Genomic DNA, 19,184 nt, shown 5'->3' with positions numbered 1-19,184 from the left:
GAACTGAACCAGGGATACTGCTGATGCCCCTTGAGGTTTGAGGTTGTATAAAACGAGGAGCTCGGAGCCTTTCTCGCTTCCCTCTCACTCCATTCCTCAGGATGATTAGTTTCAGCCAAGCCTTGGACGCTACCGTTCCCCATGTCTCCAATGTGCTTCAAGTTAAACCAATAACCCTAACGACGGGCATCGCGGCTTTATTCATCGGCTATCTCTCATTCGTGCAGCTGCTAAGGTTTAAACGGTACAGGGAAGTGCACAAGAAATACCAGCACAAGTACGAGGCTGGGAAGTTGACACCTGAAGATGCGCAGAAAATTATGAGGGTGTCAGCCATGTACGATATGCCACGTCTCCTCGGCTACTCCCTTGCGTTTGCCTTGTTCAAAACGTACGGTATCGTGAGTCGTTTCTGTTCACGTTTCTTGTTCTTCTTGGGTTTTTGAGCATATGTGAGTTTGACTAATTCTATTTTTATTTTGTACCAGCCATCAATCTCGAAGTTATTAGCCGCTACAAAACAGTTGAAGGGGAGCGATACAATATCCAGACGATATGCCGATGTGAGTGTCACGAATATAAAATTACACTAGTGTTACTCGCTTACCGTAAATCACTGTTCGCAGACGGAAATCCTCATCTGTGAACCTCATTACCAGCTTGGTTAAACCGCACATCCACTGATAATTGCTATGCGCAGCTACCTGGGTGGGCTGCCCTATATCCGGATATGCAACAGAAGACAGGACTGGTGAGATCGATCCTCGTGCCATGATTGCTCTTGCACGGGTCAATTACTTGCATTCGAGGTACAATATAGTGAGCACTCAAATACGAACCATTCTTTTCTCCTTACCTCAACCGTCCTTCCTTTAGTCAAACGACGATTTTCTCTATACCCTCATTCTTTTCATTGTTGAGCCAATGGTAAGGCGTCGTTGAGTCCTACGCGTTGTTAACTCTGCTTATATCAAATACTATAGGTATGGGCAAGAAAATATGGATGGCGTACCTTGTCACCATTGGAAGAACATGTGTGTTATCGTTCACAGATACTTTACTTCTATTCTTATACCCCATTGATAGGCGTATTACATTTTCTGGGTGGAAATCGGTAAACGAATGGGAATTCGGGATATTCCAGAATCTCTAGAGAGCATGAAGCTTTGGTCCAGGGTGTGTTATCTCCTCTCAATTAATAAACATCATATACAGTATACTCATTCAAGCCCGTTAGGCCTACGAAAAGCAGTATATGGTCGCGGATCCTATCAACAGCGCGGTTGCCGGCTACACAATGGGGGAACTTCTTTATTCCGTGCCCAATGTCTTCGGATTACGTCGTTGGGCTGAAAATTTGTCAACCTGCTTGCTCGACGAACCCGTTCGCATTGCTATGATGTACTACGTGTTCCGCAAGCCTTTCCTCCACCTAGTTGTCTAACTCGTCTACTACAGGAAACCAGCCCAACCTTGGTACAACCATCTCTTTCTTCGGAGCGTCCTCTATTCAATTTCGTTCGTTCAGAGATGGCTGATGCTCCCGCGCTCCGATTCCAATTACCGGCATCCTGTGTTGTTGGACTTTTTGAAAAATCCGGATGGTACGATCAATCCGAGAATGCATCCTACGAAATACACGGTACTGCCTTGGTACAAACCGGAGTCTAGCACGCTTTTAGGAAGGGCCTGGGACCGTTTCCTTGTTTTAATGAAGATCCATAGCCATATTCCCAGCAAATCGTGAGTATGCTGTGTCTTTCTACCGTCTCACCTAAATCGGTCGTCTACAGGCTCCGCTCCGAAGGATATAGGCTTGAGGAAGTGGGTCCGATAAAGCTGGAAACAGGTACGTTTGTGGATATCACAAGAGAGCGTTGGAAATATTCACCTAGTGTTTGCAGTTGCCAGAGAAGAGGTACTTAAAGCAGCTGCGGTGTTGCAAGGTTGTCCTATTACGGGTGCCTTTACACAGTAATTCAAGTTTTGGTTTCGAAGAAGATCTTCAAGTCGCTCAGGACCCGCGACACCTTGTTCCATTTGTAGTCCTTGGAGAATTTGATGGCGGGGCAAATATCGTTTGCATGTAAGTAGGTTGTTATTTATGTTATTACATTGTATGATTAGCTTTAAAATGATACATGATCGCGTATCCAACTTCGACCTAGCCACCTTATGAGTGCTCTACAGAACGGTACAAAAGAAGAACTGTATTCCTCTTCCTCGCCGCCACGACAGCTATAAATAGCGCATGTTCCGCCGCATTTTTAACCACGAAACTACTTAGTATACTTAATTAGATTGGAGATGGTCTCTGTGACAAAGACAATTCGGATCTGTGAATTCGACTATGGTGAATGCACAACAAGTCTGCTGTGCGGAATGAAAAACTGAAATGTACTGCAATGTATGATAGAGAGGGGATGCTAGGGCGACATGAAAGGGTCATCAATATCGAAAGGATCATTATTCTGGAAGAACGAAGGAAGGAAGAAGAGGGTGGTAAATTTGAATGAGATAAGATAACAGTTGGTTCGGTTCGAAATTGCTTTGTTGTTAATATGATACAGAATGCCAGAAATACATCAGAAGATAACAGAAATGAATCCAAGAAAGCGAGGTGTGGCGTTGCATGACCGCCTTTTAGTGTTGTTTTTTTTGTGCGTTTATCCTGGAGATGAGTTTTCAGCGTGGATCTTTTAAATCAGGGCCACGACTGATTGTCTAGTCCCAACCTATGTATACAAAAAAAAAGGGGGGATTAACAAGGTCAGCCGAACAAACGAAAATAAGAGTAGCTTACCGTTTGATACTCTGAATTCCTACTTCTACCAACCACCCCAATCTCCCTTTCTCTCCTTCTAGAAATCTTCTTTTTTGATTTATTAACACGATAATATAGTCTTGAAGTGATGACGGACGAGAGCGCCCAAGTGGGTCTATTCGCGTGTTATTGCATTGATATTGTCTAGGTCGATTGACGAAACTTTGAAAACACTTACGGGAGAAACATATAACTGGTCATCAACTGTTAAAAAAACAAGTTAATTCCAGTATAAAGATATATCTTTCGTTTCTCACCCTGCCCCAGATACTCAAGCATAATGCTACAAAGAGCAAAACTGTCGAGGAAAAAGATCGTAGGTCAAACCATCTGCTAACTCCGTCGCACACGCAAATAATGCCTCACCGAGAAGTCCCTTCAAAAAAAAAAAAAAGATTATCAGTTCCACGTCATCAATGATCAAAAGAAAACATCTGTACCAAAAAAGATAAACCACCATCTCTATTAAGCCTAGCCAAAACTTCTCCATTCTTCATTCGTGGCCTATCCAGTGCGTTACCAATAGCCATAATAACCAAGAATAAATCAAAAGCCACCTTTCATATCATATATTTCAGTTCCAGAACCTCACAAGAAGGGAAAGCAAAAAAAAACAGTTTCTGCTCACCATAAGACTAATACTCAATGTCACGAAATTTGATTTTTTCTTGAAAAAGCAGGATCGTGCAAAGTCTATATACATAATATTGGCTGGAATTTAAAGGTTAGTATACTTTTGGGTAGTGGTAGTGTTAGGTGGAGAAAGAGGACTGACATTGCATTTCTACGCTAGCTAGAACGGCTAGGACGCCTGTTCCGAGGGTAACGATGATGAATACCCCGAAAATGATACGTTTGATGGATTTTCGATGTTCCCAAAGTGTATGAATACGATGGCCTACGAGTACTGAAATAAAAAGGGGGCGATACTTAATATTTTTTTGTTTGTTTGTTTGTGACATGGGATTCAAATTCACCTTGAGTGAAAGCGATGAAACAGAATCCCAACCAGATAAAACACCATATCCAACCACGACATCTAAAAAACAATCGTTTCAGCAATCGTAGAGAGATCTACAACGATAAAATCATTTACATCTAAAGAAAAAAAAAGGGTGACATTAAATCAGAAAATTCATGGTCAAGTTAATCACAACATACCGCGATACTCAATTCCACACTCCCACTCAACACTACAATCCCCAAACACATCCATCGATCAATCAACGAGCCAAAAAAAAAAAAAAAAAATCGTGATTCAAACTCACTATAAGCCGTAACAATCAAAACGCAATCCGAAGCGTATCTACAAATCAAATACGCCATTTTCCATAATGTCTCCTTAGTGCGATGGCGATGAATGTTATTGTTCATCCACACTCTTTTATATTCTTCATCGAAGGTGATAAAGTGGTCATAGAGTATTATCGAAACGGACACCGCTAAACGGATATTTAAACAAATTAATTGAATTTTTCGAGGGACTTACCTGATAGATAACGATTGATATGAGCGTCAATAAAGAAACTAGATGAGGGGGATTCCATAACGCCTGTCGCGACAAGCTTCGTCAACGAACAAAAGGAGCTCTTTCAGCTCCCTCGGAGTCGGGGAACAATCACGAATCCACTCAACCTTTTAAAAGGTCTTCTCTTGTGAAAAACTTACTATCATGGATCGAGGCGAGTCTCTCAGGGATGAAACACTCCAGCTCCACATGAGGAGAGGGAAAGGGGCCAGGGCACTGCCTACCAATGATACGCTTAGCCTTCTATACACAGTATAACCTGGCGTTTTCGGAAGACATCTATTGGTCTCAGTCGCAGAGGAAGATATAACAGGCAAAGCTTCTTTGTGACCGTTGTCCGAGCATCAGTCAAGGTATCATTGATTTGAAGTCAAGGAACGTACAGCTCTAATGTTAGATAATTACTCATTGGATGTGAAGGCTGTTCGGCGGCAGCGGAGAATGTGGTAAGTTAAAAGATGCTCACAGCCCGTGATATCATGTCTGATTAACTATGTGTTTGATAGGAGCCTGTCTGCATTGTCTTCATAAAGGGATTTGACTTATTTCCGCTCTCCATGTCGGAGCAGAGCGACACCCCTCGGAAGATGTACATTCACGCATCTGAGCAAATGTTGACCCCGAACATATAGGATCGACTTGTATATGTACTTGATCGTCACAGATTTTGACATACAACCATACTCCACTCGGAATAAACCACCAATCCCATCATCCAAGTAGCGGCCTAGAAAGTAGACGGGCGCTTTGCAACAAAGGTAGAGCGAGCCTTCCTGATGCGGTGGGGAAGAGGGAACTTGAGGTTGGGAGTAAGGAGTTGTTTGATGTAGGGGCGACGGATGTCATCGGCTTTCTCGACTTCAACAACGCGAAGAATCTATACAAACACGTTTATTAGAAAGAAATTATTTCAAAAACAATACAGCAACATACATGAATCGACCGGAAACGAGCACGGTGACGAGCAGCCATATCTTGGTAGAGACTCTTGACGGCATCGGCACGGGAAAGTTCACGGAACTCCTTGTACATGTTGTGTGTTCCCGAACGAGAATCGTATCGGAGCCAGATACCAAAGTTCTTGACTCTCAGAGGCCTCTTTTCTAGGATCTATAAAATGGAGAGATGCGACGAAAACGCATTCATCCGCCTGGTCAGTAAACCCCATTCCGCTTGCCTCTTGAGGGCTGCAAGGGACATCAAGAGTACACACAACGTTCACACCGATAATCTCTCCACTGGCCTTCTTGACCTTGCTGAGTTGCCTAGGAGGGAACTGAGATACGGTCGATAACTCAATCGGGCTGAAAGACGCACCTAAGGAAATACCAGAAACGTGACTTTGCGACGACCTCGTTGGGCGCAAAGATGCGCATGCGGTAGATTTTGGGGTTGGGGTCCGACTCGGTGGGGAGATGGCGGCCGATGACTTGGAATTCTTGGATACCCATTCTGCGAAGCAAAAACATCAGCTCAAATTCCAAGTGTCATCCGATCCGGGTCGTATGCATCCACCCATCCAGAACGGCGAGAATGCCAGACAATGCAGGTCGAAAACAGACGTTCTGAAGGCGATCCAGCAGGAAAACTCACTTGGATGACGGACGCCGGTTGCTTGAGGTCTTGACGATGGCTCAGATTTGTCGGGGGCGACAGCAGTGTTTGTTTGGCTCTTGTTTGGCAAGATCACTCGGCTTCGGCCGACCTCACCCCAGCACTGGTAAGTAAGTAACTAGAAGCTACAATTAATGATGCGATGGAATCCATTGTTCAAGTCGCAATTCCTAAGCAAAATTACTACAAGATTTTGTCTTTTTCAACGAGCCAAGTATGCGGTTCCAAACTCGTGTTGTTTGCATCCAAGGCAGCAGCCAAACATCACGATTGAGTTGTGCGCTTTTGATGGCTGTCATGTCCCATGTCTTCCAAGGTCGCCCTCAAGTCCTTTTCTCTAAACAATAATATCCTTGAAGTTTCACCACAGGACGAAATATTTAGATTCGATGTTGAAGCGAACAAGAAGATAAACCGCGAGTCGCCGTGGAGCAAAGAGTGAGTCAAAGCGCTCTAAAAAGAGACAGCCCATTGTTAGACTGAGGTTCATAGTCCTCATTACTTCAAATCATGCAAGATCTCCGCAGTAGCTTTGATCAAGATGGTGAATTCTAGGTTGATGTATCTTGCGTGTTGATTGTTGATAAACGTATTGTGTAGGTTATCCATGCGCGTTCAGGTGTACCACACGAAATCATGGGTCTAATGCAAGGCAAAGTCATCGGAAACTCTTTGGTGATCATGGACTCTTTCGCTCTTCCTGTACAAGGCACAGAAACTCGTGTAAATGCCGCCAACGAGGCAAACGAATACATGGTGGAGTACATAGACAAGAGTGAAAAGGTCCGTCGTTCTCAGGTATCATACTGATCCTTCTAATGCTTTTTGTAGGTTGGACGTCTAGAAAACGCCATTGGATGGTATCATTCTCATCCAGGATACGGATGTTGGTTATCTGGTATAGACGTTAACACTCAACTCAACAATCAGAAATACCAAGATCCATTCGTCGCCGTAGTAGTACGTTCATCAACTTCCTCCTTCATTCCTCATCACAGCCCAACCTTTTATAAAGATTGATCCCAACCGTACCATCTCCGCTGGAAAAGTTGATATTGGAGCATTCCGAACTTATCCTGAAAACTACACTCCACCCAGTGCCGCCGCATCTGAATATCAATCCATCCCTCTAAACAAGATCGAAGATTTCGGTGTTCACGCGAATCAATACTATCCATTAGATGTTGAGATTTTCAAATCGAGTCTCGATAATGATCTTTTGGCTATGCTTTGGAATAAATATTGGGTTAACACCCTTAGTCAAAGTCCACTCATCTCCGTGCGTTCATTTTCCCATTCCTAAAAATTTGTGATTCTGATAATCATCAGAACCGAGCGTATGCAGTGTCGCAACTTAACGATCTTCATCAAAAACTCGCCAAAGCACAATCAGCGGTTTCTGGTACCAGAGCAACAGCACCTCCGCTAAAGGATAGAGAAGGGAAGGAAAAAGAGGAAAAGAAGAAAGAAGATAATCCATTGGCGAAGAGTGTCAAAGATAGGTAATGTTACTTTCAGTCACTCGCAAGAATTTACAGAATCTCTGATCTTTTGTTATTTTGATATAATGTAGCACGAAGATTGCGGCGGAAGCGCAACATGGACTTATAGCACAAGTTTTGAAAGATGTTATTTTCTCAAAGCGACCCAATTTTCAAGTCAAAGTAGAGGAGTTATCACAGGTGACTGATATGGCCATTGGTTGAACATTTGATTGTGCTGTTTCAAAACTTTTTCCGTTGTTTTTTCTTTGCGCTGTAGTATGTAATTCAATTGTACGATAATGATTCCGCACCGGGACTCTAGAAATGAGAAGTGAAGAATATAACACGGAGAACGCGTGACCGTGGTTTGGTTATTCGTCCCATCTGTGCGCCTCACTTAAAGTCTACTAGTCGAATGACCATTAAAACCCTCACTGCGAGCTCGGTGCCAGAATGCCAGGGAATCTTCCCAAATGACGGTCGTGGGAACTTGAATCTGATCCTGAAGATCTGATAGGTTTGCATTGTGTGGCGTTATTAACAATAACAGGATTTATTGTCCCTTCATTCATTCTTCCCTCCATCCTTCAATATCTTACAATGAGCGCAGAGCCTCCATCCAACCGTTCGCCAGACCCAGAACTCGAAATTTTGGAAAAACTAGCTACTGGACTTGCCGATGAACTTGCCGAAGCAGAGAACTCACTGGATGGTGATGACGTTGACCAACTGAAAGTCGCTCAGATCAAATCACTCCAGGAAAACCTCGATCGTCTCATGTGCATGCTTGGATGGGCTGTTATATCTGATCACTTGGGCCATAAATTCCAGATTACTTGTTCAGGCACTCTCGAAATGAAGTCTGATACCCAATCGCCAATTGTCACCCCGGATTGGAATTTTGGTGAGGGGCTTTGGACTGAAGAAGAAACGTTTCAATCATTACTGAGGATCAGTCAGAGGCATATTTTTGCCGTAAGCGTCTTTTTTCCTAAGAGGATCTCTTGTCTTTCTGAATTGTTCATTGGATTAGACTCGAAGGGCGGTTCTCCATTGGATAGATCCGGTGTTTACACGCGTCCTCGCTATGACAAGTCGACCTGGTGATATGTCTCGAGAAAATTTTACGATTACTCAAACCGAAAATGCTCGCGTCTCGGGTGCGAGAGATGGACAATTCTATCGTGTAGCTGGTTTCATCGACTGTTCAGGCTTCCCCGGGATGTCAGAGGTAGACTGTGAGTAGCTTTTAACGAATCCCTTTTTCCTTTATAATCATTTATGGGGTAGTTCTTACATCGGATGGTTTTGATCTCTCGTGTTTGCGAGAATATCCAACCAACTTTCTTTTTGTTCAAGCGGTTGATGGAGAGAAGGATCTCAAACTCAAAATTCCACAAGCTATTCTTGAGATGTACGCTTGCGCAATGTGCTTAGGGTGAGTTATCAATAACAGAATCCGAGTTCTTCTGATGAAAAAAAAAAAATGAAATAGAAAAAAAGTTATCAGAGGAGTTATAACCAACTCTCACGAATGGATGTTTCTCATTCTCCAATTGAACGATGACGGCGACGGAGGCATGTATTTTCAGTCGGAAATAATCAAGCTAGTGGATCCTGTCACACTTGAACTTGAGAGGGAAGTTTTCGCTTTACTAACAAAAATCATTGCGCATTGGGTAATTCTCACTTAGTTGATTCGTAACTCGAGTTGTTAACATATGTTTCCTTTCTAGGTCCGCCATAGTCATGAAGTAATCGGAGAGAATGATTTGTTCATTTGCAAAAATAAAGTTGATGGGTTTTGATATGCAAGCTCGGTACGAGTGCACCGTGGTCGCGACCGGCAGAAAACTGGTTTTATTTATGTTTCTTTAATGCTGTGAGGTTAGAATCAGAAAGGAACATTTATGTACAATTTCCACCAGAGGATATTTGCGTTTTAGATGATACCAAACGTCTCCGTAGGACTCGACAAGATATTCACTCTTTCTTTCAAGTTCGAATTTTCTTGAATCACTTTCACATCCAAAGAATTGTAATCTCACCGCTCCGTCATAATGGATGGTGAGCCGACTCGAATAGCCAATAGAAAGGCTTCATGCGATCACCAACCAATCAGCGCTCAGCTTTCACTTGTGTTTATCCCGTGGGAAAAACTGTCTCTGCTTAATATAATACATAGATGCATATCAGCTGTTCATTGGTTTTTGCTTTTCTCGCTCGCTAGTACCATGCCTGCACGTCGAACTCGCCTGTCTGCAAATGACCTTGAATTCATCGATGAAGTTATGCGGCAGTATGCCTACTTCAAACGTATATTCAACGACCAAAATGACGTCTTTTACGCAAACCAGGTCGAGTATCAAGCCGCATTGGCGCGATTCGATGGGGGAAAGAATAGTCCACACCCAATTGGTCCTAACTGGCGTCCACCTCGAGATCAGACTGAAAATTACCTCAAGATGTGTGAGACGTTGTGCTGCAGGGAAATCAACGATTTTGTTGAGTGAGCGATCTTGCGTGTTTTTGTACGCTACAATGATAACTGTGTTTTGTCAGTCGAATTATTGTTCAACATGCATCTCATGCTGGCCTCATGTGTCTTATAATATGTAAGATGCCTCTACGGCCTGAGGAACATGTTGCCACTGCCATTGATAAAAGAATGATAGAAATCCACAAGTAAGTAATTACTACTCTACTTCCATTCAAGCTTAACTCATTGAACAAAGTCAACAACAACTTCTTTCTACCCTGCCAGAAACCTTTAGCTCTTCCATGACTCTTTCTGCAACTTCTAGTTCATCAGCCGCATCATGCTCAATTGTTGAACCCGCACAGCACTCCAGAAGTCTGACCCCGGAGGAAATGACACGTTTCATGGCCAGTTTCGATTCCCTGGCTGGTAAACGGTTTGTTCTGTATCCAGACGAGACCGAGGAGATCACCTATCAGGTTGCATCGTACTGCACTATCCGGAAACAGTACGAAATAGTTTTTGACGATTTGCTTGATGATTTTATCAGGATCAGTGTGGATGAGCTGAGGAATATGTTAGATGGGAGCAAGATATGCACATCACCGTGATTGATGAATTGATAGGCGAAGTAGTCAATTTTTCTTTGTTTGGTGACTTGGTCGAAGCATCTATCTGCGTAGTTTTCACTATAGAGGGGTGAGTTGAGTGAAGCTGTTTGTCACAGCGCGTTCATCGCGATGGACTATGTCCGGAATACATTTTAGCATATAAAGCTACTCCGCAAGAAGAGACGAATCATATGTATAGCGAGAAGTTTTTTCCTCATGACGCGACCGACGTTCTATCTTTCTCAATGCGACGAGCCATCAATCGACAAGAAAAAAAATCCAAGTTTTGCTTCTCGTGGCGACGCATACTTCAGTTATATATATATGGTAGCGCAGAGTCCGTTACTCAATGTCGGCCATTGAGATGATCCTTGCCATAGTGAATTCTTGGAACTGACCCGATATTTTGAAAATTCCGCCCTTTCACGTATATACTTGAAGCTGGCTTGGCATATCCGGTGAGTAACTGAACTCACTGTCAGACGTTCAGAAAGAGAGAGAGAAATAGACGATATGGGCGTTCAAAATCACGATTGTGCGTGGTATCATGTATACCAAGTCAAGAACTTCTCCAACGGCCTAGACGTTGCGCCTGCCACCGGACCGAGGGTCGTTTTTAGAGTGATGTATTGCAACATATTTCAAACGACGGACGGCCAAGATTTCTTGGATGCCACCTTCTAGTGTAACGGTGTACAGGAAGACTTCGCGGCGACTTTAAATTTCAAACGGTTATCGGGCCGAATTTAAAGTAGCCAGCCGAGTCATTCCCCGGCAGTAATAACGGCATTGGTTTCAATCTGAGGTATATCGGAATGATCGGGGAGATACGGGAAAGATTAAGATTAAAACTGGAGGGTTTGTCTTATCAGCGCTTATCAAGTCGCTGAGCGGGCTTGACCTGCTTGACCCCGCTCATGTTGCGCCTTTCGCTAGATAATATATAATGGGCAATGCGGTGTTACCAACGCGGTTTCCTCTTTTTATTTTCTCTTGGAGACTTAAGCCCATATGACTCAAGCTTCTTAGAGAAAAATGGTACACACCTCTATGTTAACGCGTTCTCAGGCTCATGATGTTCCGGGTTCTTTTTTCTCAAACAACTTATAGGCGCTTTTCTCATCCATATAGTTATTATCTCTTCAATCGACCCATACTTTCACGTGGGGATTTTCAATTGACCGACCGCCACATTGATCCTTTTCGTCGTCTATTTTTAATTTGTTCAACAAACGAGGTTGGGCGACGCCGAGTTGTTGAAGTACTTGGTTCGGGTGGATGGTTGATAACAGTTGGAAATTTGAAAGTGGTGAAGGAGGTTTGCCTTGGATTCCAATGTTGCACCACTGCTGTGGCGCGGCATTTGGAGACGACTTGTACAAAGAAACTTCAACCGAAAGGATTTACGGAGATACCAACCGCTTGGCGAGTAAACCAACAAGCATTTATTTTTATATTTAGAAGCGTAATTACTCGTACCACACAGGGTACACAATACATATTCGTACTTACATATACCCAGATCCACGGCTACTCAAACTTCACGAACGATGCTTATGTTCCCGAATGGTACCGAGAAAATCAATTTATACGCTTGTTGGTTGGATTTGGTTTAGGCGATACAAGTGAATGCGGCTGAAGATATGAAGGTATGACCGATTAATGAATGGTGGAATGGTAGTGGAAATACGGTTACCTCGAAAATGTCGAGTCAAAGTCCACTCAAGCCGGACCCAGCAAGAAAATTTGCTTGCCAAGTCAAAGTCAAAAATGCAAGTATGAAAGCAGTTAACGTTAATTCGACGCCCGACCCTCGTATATATATTTCTCAGCAGAAAACTCGATGCCTTGCATTGGCCGGTGATCGACCTGCCAAGAGCCGAGGGGTGGCATGTTGGTGGCATGTTATGTACAGCAGAAGAGCCAAGTAACCTTACACCTGCCAAGTATATAGTACCAGGGAGACTAAAGACGCACTAGAGGGCTGTTTGAGCGGTGATAAGTAGCCAAGCATGCAAGAGACCGTGGGAAAACCGGCACTAGACCAGATCGGAGTTCGGGCTTCCGCTCAGCCAGAGTCCCCTCGGACAAGTCAAATAACGCTCTCCTTCTGCTTTCACCCCGTCACTCGTTTATACCGATGCCCCACGTCGCCAACAAGGCCTCTATCACCGTCTCGGACAACAGTTCGAACACAGACATCGAGCGAGCTAACCAGCCGAGAAAATCGATCTCGCTATGGCAGTATCTTATGCTGGATGTCGATCCTAAGGAGACTGTAGGACCTCTGGCCGCATATTGTTTCATGACAGGCTACATGTACGCCTTTTTTTCTAGTTTCTTGTTAACAAAATTCAGACGAAATGGTAAATCAGTGATGTGATATCCTTCTCCGCCATTTTCGTGTGGTGTGGGTTTCAAACCGGAAATTTTGCTCAGGTGCGTAGCTAGTTGCATCTCTACCCGTAGAATCGAATTATAACTTTTTCTCAGCTCGCTTTGGCCATAGCTCGTCTCTGGGAAAAGTCCAACAATGGCAGAAGCCTCCGTAGACCCGACCAACAAGCTCTCACCTCCCTCATTTCTTTCCAATTCGGCGCCGCACTCGGCCGTATTGGTGATAAAATTGGTCCTCACAAACGTATCTGGCTCATGGCTGGTACATTCATCCAAACACTCTTAACCATGGCTGCCGCAATAGCCTTTTGGAAATCAGGGCAAGATGGTGTATCGGATGAAAGAGAAAACCCTGCATGGACGAAATTTTTGACATTTGTCGGCTTGGCTCCGCTAAGTGCCAGTTTGGGTCTTCAGGGTATCTTGGGAAAGCGATTGAATACTCAATTCGGGACAACCAGTTGAGTCATTTTCTTCCTTAAAAATAGCGCATATATGCTGATTTAGTTTTGCGCATTACAGTTGTATTAACGACCGTCTGGGTTGAACTCATCACCGACCCTGGTCTTTTCAACATCCGTAAAAAAGTGATGTCTCGAGATCATCGTCTCATAGCTGCCGGCGCTCTTTTCCTTGGAGCGTTCACCAGTCGTGCGATTCAAGCCGAGTTGGGGACATCCGGTGCTTTGGGCGTGGGGACAGGTTTCCGGATATTGGTGACCCTGTATTGGTTATTCGTTCCCTCGAAATCTGTCAGCAAATGATAAGAAAAAATGGAAAGAGACGTATACGCGAAGCATGTTTTCTTTTGTTCATTCAAACGCATTTTAGACGGCATTCTAACCAGGATGCCATTTTTTTTTTTACCCACTGCTTATCGATATCCCCTTTGGAACTTGCGTGGTCTTGGTGACGAAGCTTGTTAATGTCTTTTTGTTGTCCCTTGTCACTCTTTTGCTGTGCGTAGAATAATTTATATGTCTTGTCGGATAGACTGTAAAAAGTCGGCAAATTGAATAACGAATGTTGGATCAATTGGATTTAGTGGAATACAAGTGGCCATATCGCAATTCCAGCAGTATCTGGAACGGGAAGTAACACAGGGGTTGCCGAAAGTCTATTATATATAGATAGAGCTCCTTTGTAAATTTGTCCACTGATAGAGCTGTGCTGTTGAGATCAACGGGTTGGCTCGGGTTGGACCATTCACGGTAGGCACCGACGGTGATCCGTTGGCTGAATGTATGCATGAATGGGAAGGGAGAAAGTCATGGTCAGAAGCTGAGCTATCGGAGGCTGTCGGACGACGGAGAGATGGTATAAAATTGTCCTATCTCGCGACGTGAAAAGATAACTTTCTGGTACATGTGAAATAGGGTGAGATGACTATGTGAGGCGTTATGCTCTCAAGCGCCTTGATTTGAGTCCTAATCTGTCGGTGGATCCATTAAACTCGGCATAATCAAGAACCCTGTGATTGTGCCAAGTATCCACAGAGCCTGTTGCGCTAACCTCAAGTATCTTGAGGCCCGAATGTATTCTCGAGTTCTTATGCTTGGGAGAGAAAGCGGTACCGACTTGAAGCATGCGTCGTATGACCCAGATAATGACTGTGAAAAAGTGCCTAAGGATGGTAACACTTCTATCACATTTGATCATTGCAATTGTTTAGTACTTTGTCTTATATATATTGTTGGTAACCAAATGATGCCGAAGTTCTCGTGAATTCTGCGTCAGGCTTCTATTGACTCAGGCCTTCAGCGCCAGGAGCTGTGTCTGTCGCATGCCATGTACTACTAGTACGACTATAGATCGATGGGCGCTGGACGTCTGAACTATCTGTAGTTCAGCGGGGAAAAACTGGCGGTTCACGCGTGGTTAAGTAAAGCCTTAATCGGGGAGTCGAAGAAATTAGACTAAAAAACTCCCGAGCGAACTTGATGTAAGAAGTGAGAATATTCGAGGAAGAATGGTAATGAATTGACAGACGAAAATCTATCTAAGTGGATTTACGAAGATAGTCCTGGGATTTATATGACAGATGATGGATTGTGAAACGTAGGTGGTGGGAGGCTAAGATTAAGATGGGAGAGTCAGAAGTAAGGTCGCCGGAAATTGGGGTGCTAAGTATCAGGTCAAATATGGCAAATGGCCCAATACATGTTTTTAAACAAGAACAGAGGTTGACGTTGAGCTACGATGCTCTTCCATTTTGGCATGTGTTTTCACAAATTTGCCTCATTTATCCCACGACCACACCAAAATAAAGACTACCGGTGTACATCAATCGTTGCTCCAACATTTGACAATCGTCTACAATCTATTCTATATTTTTCACGAGTAAGTATGGGCGAAACTTGAAGTATAAGAAGCCCCACGCTCCACAGTACCGTCTCTATCGAAACTTACGATGAGCGACGACATTCCAGCCAGCACGAAGGCCACAGAGGCGGTCGACCTCTTTTCATCCACAACCGTCCTGGCAGTCCTATACACTTTTTCCGTCATGCTTTACTATCTCTGCGCTCGACTGACCTACCGCCAGGCTCGGAACCTCGATGGAAGAATAAAGAAACGAACGGTTTTTACTTTTGGCCTGACTTCAGTGATGATCATATGTGCAACAATGGATGTAGTCCTTATCAACCGCTACATGCAATTAGTCTATATCGAGTATAGCCACCTGCCCGGTGGTCCACTTGGTGTCCAAGCACAGCTTCATACAGTGAAAACTGCGATGATAGATTTGATTATTGCCTTGATAGAAGAAATTGTGGCAACAGGCGTACTAGTGAGTTCAATGAATCTGATTGGTATAACACTCATGTTTTTATCTCTCACACCAGGTATGGCGAGTTTGGGTTGTCTGGAGTGGAACTCGTTATTTTCTACCCATCACAACTCTGTCTGTAGCGCTTTATCTGGCTTATACCGGTAAGCCAATTCAATATATCCATCTTGATCTACTATAAAAAGAATTTGTCCTTCAGTGTCATACACCTTGAACATCGTCGTCGCATTTACAAATTTTATTCCAAACTTCGCCACTACACCTCAATTGAGCAGAATAGTAGTTGTAATGACATTGGGGTTGTCTTCCGCAAGCACAATCTTTATGACCTCAGTAGTCATTTTACGTTTGATGCTTGTTCGATGGCAACATATCAAAGTCATAGGTGTGTATTTTTAGCGTTCGAAACGATTTGGTCGAAAGCGGAAGACTCAGTACTATAACCACCAGGCAAAACGGAAGCTTCGGCTCATTACTTGAGTATTGTCGCCATGCTGGTTGAATCATATGCCCTGTTGACTATATGGACCATCATGAACTTGATCTTTTACCTGGCTAGAGATGCCCACGCTGGTGGTTTCGTCAACAATTCCATCTCGTGCTGGGCTGGAACTGGACCTCTTCATACGAGAAGTAAATGTCTCCCTCTACAAACTCTCCGACCCAAAGGGCCCATCCCACGTCTGGAAAGTATTCTCTTCCAAGATGCCCTCTTTCTCCTCCATACAATCCTTCAACCGCTTCATCTCGCGCCTCCTTGAGATAAGCTATCCGACTACTGGATACGGCACCGGCCAACCTGCGACAGGACCAGAAAACTATGGATGCCAGATGTGCAAGTCACGCGACCAAGTCACGCGACCACATGAAAGCAGAATGCCCCTTCCCCGTAATTCCAGGATGGATGAACCCTATAGATGATGAGATTCCCTGGTTTTTGAACACGAAGAGAGGTGGTAAAGCGGGTAGGGGTAATAGAGGCAGGGGACACGCTATAACTAGAGGCCGACGTTTTTAAACAGCTCTACTCAATAAATGATACTTCTTCTCTGTCATCCCCATGTCTGAAATTAGTCTTACACACCTCAAAAGACGTGCACAGCTCTGCACACCACAAAGACATCTAATGATCATACCTAACCCAGCCTAATACAACGTGTGCGAAACGTACAACACCCTGTATAAGTTGGCGATGGTCTCTGATGTCAATAACCCACCTGAGGGACCGGAGATATCACTGTCAGGCCCAAATATACCTATGGAGGTGGCTCTAAACCACCGAAGTAAGGGAAAGCCTGTCACGGTGAGGCACTGTCTCTTCCTTAAAACGGCAACCGGCCCCTCTAAACACTATGAGCCGTTATAGACGAAAGTTTTTCCTTGCGGGTTCTCCTCTATAAAACACGCACACCCCAGAAAGGCTGGCCTACCCCTGGAGTGAACTTCTGGCTACTACAACTACAAACGAAATATCTATTGATGAAACCCTAACCTTGCACACGGTACTAAACACGTCTGGCCCCCGAAGTGGAGGAAGCGAAAACCAGGCTGCCGGTCTAGCTCCCAATGAAACAACGGGGTTATCCCTTGGCGGAGACCTGGGCCATCATCTCGAGACTGCCGAAAATATAAGGAGTGAACTACAAAACAATGAACGAGATGAGACCCATGAAAACTCTAGAAACAGCAACGGCATAAGAAGACGGAATAGAACCCGAAATGAGCACTCCCTTCTAAGTGCGCCGCAAAAAGATACGAGAGCCAACATAAAAATAGGCTCTCTGAATATAAATGGACGAGGCGCAAACTCGCTATTTGACCCCAAGAACAAGTGGCTAAGACTTAATCAACTAATGAGAGACGAAAGACTTTCAATCTTAGCAATCCAGGAAGCACATATAAGCTCAGATGGAGCAGACGAAATGAATTCCCTCTTCAAAAACCTAACAATACTGACATCCCCTGACCCACAAAACGTCAACTCCAAAGGAGTTGCTTTCATTATAAACCAGCGATTAGCGGCTGTAGGCAAGAATATCAAAACAACCGTAGTAATCCCGGGACGTGCTATTCTACTAGAAACACGATGGCATAACAATGAAACGCTGACTATACTAAATGTTTACGCACCAAATGATATCTGCGAGAACAGGGATTTCTGGAACACCCTTGAAGAAAAATGGGCAAACGTCTCTTCAAACTACCCCTTCCCCGATGTGATGCTTGGTGACTTTAACCTCACTGAAGAAGGAATCGACAGAAGTACTGGAAGAGTAGAAAACCATGGCGCAGTTAAGAGCCTTCAGTCTCTGTGTACGCTCCTTGAACTATCAGACGGATGGAGACTCCGAAACCCCTCAGAGAGAGACTATACCTTCAGACACTCTGCAAATAATCACCAGTCTAGGATCGATAGAATCTATACTTCAAACGAGACTCTAATGAACTCGCAAGACTGGGAGATAACGACCCCCCCCGATACAAACAGACCATAGGATGACATCACTCAGAATCGCAATACCTGATACCCCCTTCATCGGAAGAGGAAGATGGACTATCCCAAACTTTGTCTTGGGAGACAGGAAATTCCTTCAGGAAATAGAGAACAAAGGAAAAGTACTATTAAATGATCTCCAAACACAAATTGTACCACAACCAAACCCGAGAGAAATTCAAACGAAATGGAAAAACTTTAAAGAGGATATCAACCAAACAGCAAAACGTTTTGCAAAGACCCCCCTGACCTGGATCGAACGACGGCTGAAAGAAATTGATGTACGCCTGAAGATCCTGAACAATGATATCATTGAAGATGAAACAACGAAGAAGGAAGAACTACGAGCATTACATTCTGAACAGACCAAACTCATAACTCTTCAATTTAATGCCAGAAGGGATGTAACCGCAGCTCGGAACCAACTAGAGGGAGAAACAATCTGCAAATATTGGACAAACCTGAATAGAGCACAAAAATCCCGTGATCTAATACGGAAACTACGAAAACCTGACCATGGAAACAGGCAAGGAGAAGAACGTTTCGCGAAAAGATCAGACGAGATGGCAGAGATAGCACGAGCCCATCATGACAATCTACAATCGGCCGGAATCTTATACGATGATGAATCCACAGCCATCCGTGAAGAAGCAATCAGAGTAACACTGGAACATAAAACAAATACTCTGAACCCTGCTGAAAAGGAAGCACTAGCAGAAAATATAAATCAAATAGAAGTGACCATGGCACTCACATCTGCACTGTGGGAGCCATCGTTGCGTAAATAGCGTACGTTAGTGATGTGTAGTAATAAAAGCAGCTATATATTGTGTTTTATTTTGTTGAGTCTTGGTCGAAAAAAAACAGAACTGTTTTTATGAGGATATTCACGGCTTAACGTTGCGACATTCTCTTGACCAAAATTCCGTGTTCATGAACACGAGAATATCGGAACTCGGTCA

The 19,184-nt window shown here is 43.9% G+C and overlaps 10 protein-coding genes across 10 annotated transcripts; 8 read left to right on the top strand and 2 right to left on the bottom strand.

Moving 5' to 3' along the window:
• Nucleotides 1-101: 101 nt before the first annotated feature.
• AGABI2DRAFT_209029 (hypothetical protein) lies at nucleotides 102-2,152 on the top strand (the record flags this gene model as incomplete). Its single annotated transcript, XM_006463953.1, has 10 exons — nucleotides 102-401; nucleotides 489-563; nucleotides 627-642; nucleotides 701-819; nucleotides 984-1,034; nucleotides 1,087-1,176; nucleotides 1,238-1,401; nucleotides 1,459-1,743; nucleotides 1,794-1,849; nucleotides 1,905-2,152. The coding sequence occupies 10 exons, from the start codon at nucleotides 102-104 to the stop codon at nucleotides 1,976-1,978; spliced, it is 1,230 nt and encodes a 409-aa protein (XP_006464016.1). The 3' UTR covers nucleotides 1,979-2,152.
• Nucleotides 2,153-2,699: 547 nt separating this feature from the next.
• AGABI2DRAFT_145169 (hypothetical protein) lies at nucleotides 2,700-4,150 on the bottom strand (the record flags this gene model as incomplete). The annotated part of the gene is made up of 12 exons (XM_006463952.1): nucleotides 2,700-2,735; nucleotides 2,804-2,939; nucleotides 3,003-3,028; nucleotides 3,082-3,122; nucleotides 3,152-3,200; nucleotides 3,265-3,381; nucleotides 3,453-3,517; nucleotides 3,600-3,731; nucleotides 3,802-3,863; nucleotides 3,921-3,922; nucleotides 3,986-4,017; nucleotides 4,093-4,150. 12 exons carry the CDS (start codon nucleotides 4,148-4,150, stop codon nucleotides 2,700-2,702), a joined length of 756 nt encoding a protein of 251 aa, XP_006464015.1.
• Nucleotides 4,151-4,866: 716 nt separating this feature from the next.
• On the bottom strand, nucleotides 4,867-6,011 carry AGABI2DRAFT_194625 (hypothetical protein). The gene is made up of 5 exons (XM_006463951.1): nucleotides 5,946-6,011; nucleotides 5,670-5,804; nucleotides 5,566-5,617; nucleotides 5,286-5,462; nucleotides 4,867-5,229 (listed from the first exon to the last, which is right to left on the bottom strand). The coding sequence occupies exons 2-5, from the start codon at nucleotides 5,801-5,803 to the stop codon at nucleotides 5,080-5,082; spliced, it is 513 nt and encodes a 170-aa protein (XP_006464014.1). The 5' UTR covers nucleotide 5,804; nucleotides 5,946-6,011; the 3' UTR covers nucleotides 4,867-5,079.
• A 259-nt stretch (nucleotides 6,012-6,270) lies between these two features.
• Nucleotides 6,271-7,801, top strand: AGABI2DRAFT_209023 (hypothetical protein; the record flags this gene model as incomplete). The annotated part of the gene is made up of 7 exons (XM_006463950.1): nucleotides 6,271-6,404; nucleotides 6,459-6,510; nucleotides 6,567-6,749; nucleotides 6,798-6,926; nucleotides 6,982-7,245; nucleotides 7,296-7,468; nucleotides 7,540-7,801. 7 exons carry the CDS (start codon nucleotides 6,271-6,273, stop codon nucleotides 7,670-7,672), a joined length of 1,068 nt encoding a protein of 355 aa, XP_006464013.1. The 3' UTR covers nucleotides 7,673-7,801.
• Nucleotides 7,802-8,050: 249 nt separating this feature from the next.
• Nucleotides 8,051-9,144, top strand: AGABI2DRAFT_145166 (hypothetical protein; the record flags this gene model as incomplete). The annotated part of the gene is made up of 4 exons (XM_006463949.1): nucleotides 8,051-8,425; nucleotides 8,484-8,688; nucleotides 8,741-8,888; nucleotides 8,946-9,144. The coding sequence occupies 4 exons, from the start codon at nucleotides 8,051-8,053 to the stop codon at nucleotides 9,142-9,144; spliced, it is 927 nt and encodes a 308-aa protein (XP_006464012.1).
• Nucleotides 9,145-9,668: 524 nt separating this feature from the next.
• AGABI2DRAFT_194622 (hypothetical protein) lies at nucleotides 9,669-10,205 on the top strand (the record flags this gene model as incomplete). Its single annotated transcript, XM_006463948.1, has 3 exons — nucleotides 9,669-9,959; nucleotides 10,013-10,135; nucleotides 10,186-10,205. Coding segments are annotated over exons 1-3 (417 nt in total), but the record flags the coding sequence as incomplete, so codon positions are not given.
• Nucleotides 10,206-10,333: 128 nt separating this feature from the next.
• Nucleotides 10,334-10,540, top strand: AGABI2DRAFT_153008 (hypothetical protein; the record flags this gene model as incomplete). Its single annotated transcript, XM_006463947.1, has 1 exon — nucleotides 10,334-10,540. One exon carries the CDS (start codon nucleotides 10,334-10,336, stop codon nucleotides 10,538-10,540), a length of 207 nt encoding a protein of 68 aa, XP_006464010.1.
• Nucleotides 10,541-12,625: 2,085 nt separating this feature from the next.
• Nucleotides 12,626-13,848, top strand: AGABI2DRAFT_194621 (hypothetical protein). The gene is made up of 4 exons (XM_006463946.1): nucleotides 12,626-12,859; nucleotides 12,916-12,979; nucleotides 13,034-13,397; nucleotides 13,460-13,848. Exons 1-4 carry the CDS (start codon nucleotides 12,681-12,683, stop codon nucleotides 13,699-13,701), a joined length of 849 nt encoding a protein of 282 aa, XP_006464009.1. The 5' UTR covers nucleotides 12,626-12,680; the 3' UTR covers nucleotides 13,702-13,848.
• Nucleotides 13,849-15,347: 1,499 nt separating this feature from the next.
• On the top strand, nucleotides 15,348-16,489 carry AGABI2DRAFT_120814 (hypothetical protein; the record flags this gene model as incomplete). Its single annotated transcript, XM_006463945.1, has 4 exons — nucleotides 15,348-15,728; nucleotides 15,784-15,871; nucleotides 15,928-16,113; nucleotides 16,179-16,489. 4 exons carry the CDS (start codon nucleotides 15,348-15,350, stop codon nucleotides 16,487-16,489), a joined length of 966 nt encoding a protein of 321 aa, XP_006464008.1.
• Nucleotides 16,490-18,224: 1,735 nt separating this feature from the next.
• AGABI2DRAFT_120813 (hypothetical protein) lies at nucleotides 18,225-19,010 on the top strand (the record flags this gene model as incomplete). Its single annotated transcript, XM_006463944.1, has 1 exon — nucleotides 18,225-19,010. The coding sequence occupies one exon, from the start codon at nucleotides 18,225-18,227 to the stop codon at nucleotides 19,008-19,010; it is 786 nt and encodes a 261-aa protein (XP_006464007.1).
• Between the last annotated feature and the right edge of the window lie 174 nt (nucleotides 19,011-19,184).

Source organism: Agaricus bisporus (genome assembly GCF_000300575.1).
Source record: "Agaricus bisporus var. bisporus H97 unplaced genomic scaffold AGABI2scaffold_9, whole genome shotgun sequence".
Taxonomy (NCBI): domain Eukaryota; kingdom Fungi; phylum Basidiomycota; class Agaricomycetes; order Agaricales; family Agaricaceae; genus Agaricus; species Agaricus bisporus.
This window is presented reverse-complemented; position numbering and strand designations above follow the sequence as displayed.